The sequence below is a fragment of the Eimeria acervulina genome, genomic scaffold, assembly GCF_000499425.1.
Source record: "Eimeria acervulina Houghton genomic scaffold, Eah_scaff1746, whole genome shotgun sequence".
Taxonomy (NCBI): Eukaryota; Apicomplexa; class Conoidasida; order Eucoccidiorida; family Eimeriidae; genus Eimeria; species Eimeria acervulina.
Window position 1 is genome coordinate 1 of NW_013548964.1, and position 5,694 is coordinate 5,694.

Here is a 5,694-nt window from a genome sequence, read left to right on the forward strand (position 1 = left end):
GAGAGCAACCGCTGCTTTTGTAGGTGTGTGTGGTTGTAGGCCGCATTTCCTTTCGCTCCATCAAGAAGAACAGAGACTACATGCAACACAGAACTCACTGTAGCTGGCATTACCTCGCGCACTTAGCAGCTGCTCGAGAGTTTGCGTACCTCAAGGCCCTTCACTCTCATGGCTTTCCCGTTCCTGAACCCGTCGACACCAACCGGCATGCAGTACTGATGGAGTACATCGATGCAATTCCGCTGACTCAGGTTTGTATGCGAATATACACCCGCAACTAATGCAGATTGTAGGGGCTTCGAGGTAGCGATGACTACAGAGGAGTACGAAACCAAACAGGCTCAGAGTATGCTGCTCCTGCAGCGGGTTCCTCTCTAGACTGGAGGGGAGTCTCTCTGTTTCATCGCTGCAGTTAATCTCTGTCTCTGTCACTGTCTGCGAACAGGTAAGGGAATTGAAAGATCCGCTGACAGTGCTGGAGAAGCTGATGAAACTCATCGTGCGCCTCGCCCACTGCGGCCTTATTCACGGGGACTTCAACGAATTTAACCTGATGATCAGCGACAAAGGACACATCACCATGATCGGTAAGGCCAAGAGCTGCCTCAAGTTCATGAAAATAATGAAGAAACTCAAAAATTCCCTAAGAAATACAGAAGATCGCACTGCATGCCTTTGCGTGGGTTTCAATGTGCACCTTCATGTGTTAGCGCGCTTATTTGCTTTCATATTCCGTTGTTCCTTGTTGTTGTTTGCTTCGGGTTTCGACAGATCTTCCGCAGATGGTGTCTATTTATCATCCAAATGCCGCTCTTTACTTCGATCGCGATGTTCAATGCATCAAGCGACTTTTTGAAAGAAAGTTTCTGGTGGACGTCACAGCGGTACCCCAGTGAGTGAAGAGGCCATCCATACAAGTTCAAGGATGAAGTTTAATTCCTTCTCAGTCTGTTCCCGTAGAAAGCCTATTGCTTGTATTTCTTGAATTGCATCTGCAGGAGTATTTCAGTTGTTCATTCCCTCTGTTGTTTGCAGGTTCGAGGACGTCGTGGGTCGCCGCTGCAGGCCGCCTGAGGCGAAGCGGGCTGATGGACCAGAAGAAGAAGAAGCAGAACATCCTGCTGAGTTGATTGCAGTCGCTGACGGCCTCAATGAACAGCAATCAAAACTCCTTGAAAACGCTCTGGCTGCGCGACGAGAGGCAGAGAGTGACAGTCAGTACAGCACGGACTCAGAGGAAAGCGATGCAGAGAGCGGCAGCGAGGGATCGGGCACTGAGGGTTCTCCTGATGAAGAAAGAGAAACAGAAAAGCAAGGATCAGAAGAAGCAACAAAAGAAGAAGAAAGTTCTCTTAAACGAGAAACCGAATACACTACACATTCCGATGATGGCCACCAACAACCGCAGAGCAGTTCCTCAAACAGCAGTACGCACTTATCTGTTCTGCTCGGAAAACCTTTTATTTGTTTTGTCTTTGTACTCCATGCTGACTCTGCATCCGCATGGCATAGTTTGTCTAGGAGTTATCGCTGGTTGTCTTTCAGAGATGTTTGAATTGCTTTCGTTGTTTATGTTTTCTTCCCAGCCGTTAATCAGCAGGCGATTCGTTGTCGTTGCAGCAGCAGTTGAAACAACTCAAACTTCTCTTCCTACGATGGGTTGCGGCTGTGCAGGCTCAGAGGAAGAAGAGGAGGAGCCCAGTAAGCCTCTACCACCAGACGAGCAGCAGGCGTTGATTCACTGTTGGCGTCCAACTGCGCGAAGGTGCGTTTCTGGTAGATGCTTCAGCAGCAGCAGCAGCTGCTGCTGCTGCTGCAGAGGATAAGCAGCAACACCTGAGCAGCAGCAGCTGCTGCTACTGTTGCGGCTGTAGAGTACGGAAGCAGCACCTCAGCAGCAGCAGGTATATATTCCTGGTGTCTTTTTTTGTGCTTCTTTTGCAGACACACCCGCGACACCGTACGCAAAAGAGTGCAGCAGCAAAATCAGAAGAAGAAAAGCAAAGGGAACTTCGGAAGCAACAAAAACGCGGAGGGGATTCGGGCTCGTCAGCTAACGAAGTTTGATTGCTAAATTAGAGAAGTACAACAACAAATAAAAACGAAAAGAACAAACTAAAACAACAACAACGCATCACATATCTCAGCATTATTATGAATGTTATGCGGCATTGCAACTCCAGAGGCGCCTCTCCCGCTACACAGCGAGCTTCCTTCTTTATTATCACTTAAAAGGTTTATTGGTATTACTGTATTGCTGGCCTAAGAGCAGAAAACAGTGCGAAAGGGGCCCAGGTGTACGTACACCTGGCGACAGCCCTGCAGCCTATAGCCCGAATACTATTCTTTTGAAGTTTACTTCTGTTTTTTTTTAATCTTAAGCTATCAATGACGGAAGAAGTGCAGGCGTTATAAATGGAGGGAACAGCGCAGAACGGAATATACCGTTCAGTGCTAAGATGACAATTCTTTTAATGAATGTTCTTGAATGGTGATACACAGCCTGCCCGGTGTATGTACAGTACTTCTTCTGGTGGAGTGTAGGCTGTGCCTCCCTACTTCTGCTCTCTTTGCATTCAAATGCAGCAAAAACAACAGCGGTGAACGACGCAGAAAGACAATGCTGCAAACACACCGCTACGGCCTCCTCCGCCGCCTTGGATAACTGATAACTGGCTAGCTAAGTTTAGCTAGCTGGGCTCAGCTAGCTGGACTTAGCTAGCTGGGCCTATCTAGCTAGCCACTGGCGGCGGGGGTGGTCTCCCGGGTGGAGGAAGGGATGTTTTGTTCAAAGAGACATTATAAAGATATAATTAAAAGTACAAACAAACTGTGTTTTATTTTTAAATCTAAAAAGATTTAATTGCAAATGTTTGTTGCACCTGATGTATACGTACTCCGTTTGTGGAGTCCTGCAGCTAAGGCACAAAGAAGGCAAAGAGAGTGCCTCGTCGCTGTAGAGCAGCTATCGCGTATGCATGCAGATAGAGAGGATTTTGTTATATATTTGTATGCTGCGTTAGCTTGCAAGCAGCAAGTTCTGCTGCATGCATTTTAAAGCAGATTCTGCTGCTGCTGCACTTCTACTACTATCAGAAAAATTTGTGGACATGTTTGAATAAAGAAAGCCCAGCGTGAGCAGCAGCAACGCAACCTAAACAAAAGAATTTAAAAATATATTCCTAAAAAGAAGCTGCTTGTATATTATCCTCCCCCGTATTCATACGCTTAGAGTTCAGAGAGCTAAAGATAAAGAAGTATTGATTGCGATTGCCTTTAAGGCCGGCCACCATAAATGCAATTGCAATCCGTGCCTCTTTTTCTCAATGCACGAACACCGTAGGCAATCGTTATATTTCTGCTTGAGTTCAGGATGCCCTTTAGAGCTAAGAAAGTACTTATTCTCTTATATACAAAGGGAATACACAACTCCGAGACTAGCCCGCTCTCACAACCGGGCATAGACCTCTGTTAACAGACATCCGTGCCTCTGTGAAGATGTACGGGTGTTGACTGAATAGAAGGATAAGTATGCTTCTTAAGAATTGAATTTGTTTGAAAGAACATCGTCAATATAGCCCCAGCTAGCTGCACTCAACAGTTCTGACCAATGACTCGCGTTATAAGCTCGCTAGACAGCGCCTTACTGGTGTGCGGGGGCCCCTCTCCTCTGCAAGAAAATTGCAATGAGTAAAAATCATGTGGAGCTTTAAAATCTTCTTGTTCGCTCGTGTCTACTGCATAGTAGAGGCCTCCATCCAGGCGTACGTGCACCTGTCGAAGACGCGTTGCGCGACAGTAGCCATGCAACCGCTTCAGTTGGAGGCCTTCTGAGAAGAACGGCCCTTTAAGATTAATGGAGGCATTAGTAAGCATCGTAATATACAGTCTCGAGCTAAAAATGTACATCTAGGCAGGTACTATGATGGACCCGGCCGGTAGCGTCCTTGACTGAGCCTGCGACAGCCTAATGCTGAGTTCGCCTCCCTCGTCGGGGCCGTTCTAAGGAGAGTGCTGCTTATAATTGAGTAATAGAAGAAAATTCTCATAAATATTGAACGAAAAAGCAAAATAAAACTGCATTAGATAAGTCAGATCGCTAGATCTCGACAGCATCGCTGCCCGTCCCGGCTGTAGAGCCATGCCTTTTCCCCCCACCGACAAGGGGTTTGTATGGAGTAAGAAAGGGAGAAAAAGTTGTGCGTTTGTTTGTGGGTATGTTTTTTAAATAGATAGGGAAAGTTATTTGAGGAGAATTTAATTAGAAAGCATGGTAAAAAAAGCATTTTTCTTTGAACAATATTTCGTAGACTCGCCCTTCTCAGCACCGCGGCTTTCTGCACCGCCAGCGCTGCGCGTCGCTCCCTTCCTCCGTCGCTGCTGGCTACGCCTGCTCTCTGGGGCGTTGTTTAGGCACGAGATTGGTGAATCACTTGAGTATTTACGAGTTTTCTTGTTTGATTGTGCGTTCATTTACTTGCAAACAACCTTGAAAATGAAGGGAACATTTATTGCTTTGGCTTTTGGAGCCTTCGCTGCTCTTCATGCAGCGGGGGAGGAGGAGAGAACTGCGCCGCTTCCGAAGGGATTGGGAAAGAAGCGCCCGCCGACTCCAGAGGGTGAGTCTTCTCTTTTTATTGTCTTCGTTCTGTCTCTGTTTATGCAACTGGTTTAGTTGGGAAGCGAAACGGACAAAACGCAGACCTTGCCTGGAGCAGCAAGTCTGTTGACGTCATTGGGGCGCAGCAGAGGGGCGGCAGCATCCTCACTAATATGCCCTCTCTCTCGTCGCTTTGCTGTTGTTGTTCACTGCAGTTTGTACTGAAGCTTGTGGTTTTTTCTTGGGTAGATGTTTTAGAGGGGCTTTTTGCTTTTGTTTACCTGTGTTCGTTTCGCTGCCTCTGTAGAGGTGCGTTTCAGTATTCTACGGTGGAATGTACATGAGTATCTTCATATCTGCTGTTATTGCGTCTTCTTACAGAACTCAGCGCCATTTTCGGCAGCGATGGAGGAAAGATCGACTGGACTAACTTCTCTCCTGAGGCCTTGGGCATGCAACTGAACTACGATGAGATGAGCACGGAGGAGCTTGAGAAGGTTATAGACGCGTTTGTGCGTCTTGGGTTGATCTCTCCTGAGGAGAAGGAATCGTTCGGCGCTTCTCTCGTTGACCCCTCGATGCGAAGCATGCTTCAGACAGTTCAGGAAAACTGGGGCGAGACCATGGAAAAGGTTATGAAGGATCCTGAGTACTTGAATTTCCTCAAGGGATTCCAGAATAACATCGATGAGAATGCATTGGCTACAATTGTGGGGTTGAAGGGTGGTCTTGGTGGCGCTATTAATGGCCGGGACATTACTGGCAAGCCGGCAAGTGGAGAGGAGGAACAGTAAATCAACAACGAGAACACCCAATTCATAGGAAGAGAGCGCGCTTCCCACGAAGCGTGTTATTATTGTAATTCTCCATATTATTCGGTTGTTTATGTACATAACCATAATCACGAGCGAGGACCCGTTTTTCTCAGATGTGTTTTGGGGCTGAAGAATTAATGGGGTTTCTTTTATGTAGCGGCTTTCAAGCTGATATATAAAGGAAAGCCTACACGAGCACCTTCGCCTCCCCGATCATAAGACAACAACTTGTCATCTTCTCACGCGACGAGAGGGCTTCCAATTTCAGTTTCAAGGCCA

At 47.0% G+C, this 5,694-nt stretch overlaps 2 protein-coding genes across 2 annotated transcripts; both read left to right on the top strand.

The window, feature by feature from the left end:
• Positions 1 to 39: 39 nt before the first annotated feature.
• Positions 40 to 2,074, top strand: EAH_00062820 (hypothetical protein; the record flags this gene model as incomplete). Its single annotated transcript, XM_013393213.1, has 6 exons — positions 40 to 251; positions 446 to 587; positions 772 to 892; positions 1,036 to 1,427; positions 1,675 to 1,765; positions 1,945 to 2,074. Coding segments are annotated over 6 exons (1,088 nt in total), but the record flags the coding sequence as incomplete, so codon positions are not given.
• A 2,421-nt stretch (positions 2,075 to 4,495) lies between these two features.
• On the top strand, positions 4,496 to 5,394 carry EAH_00062830 (hypothetical protein; the record flags this gene model as incomplete). Its single annotated transcript, XM_013393214.1, has 2 exons — positions 4,496 to 4,619; positions 4,982 to 5,394. The coding sequence occupies 2 exons, from the start codon at positions 4,496 to 4,498 to the stop codon at positions 5,392 to 5,394; spliced, it is 537 nt and encodes a 178-aa protein (XP_013248668.1).
• Positions 5,395 to 5,694: the final 300 nt, after the last annotated feature.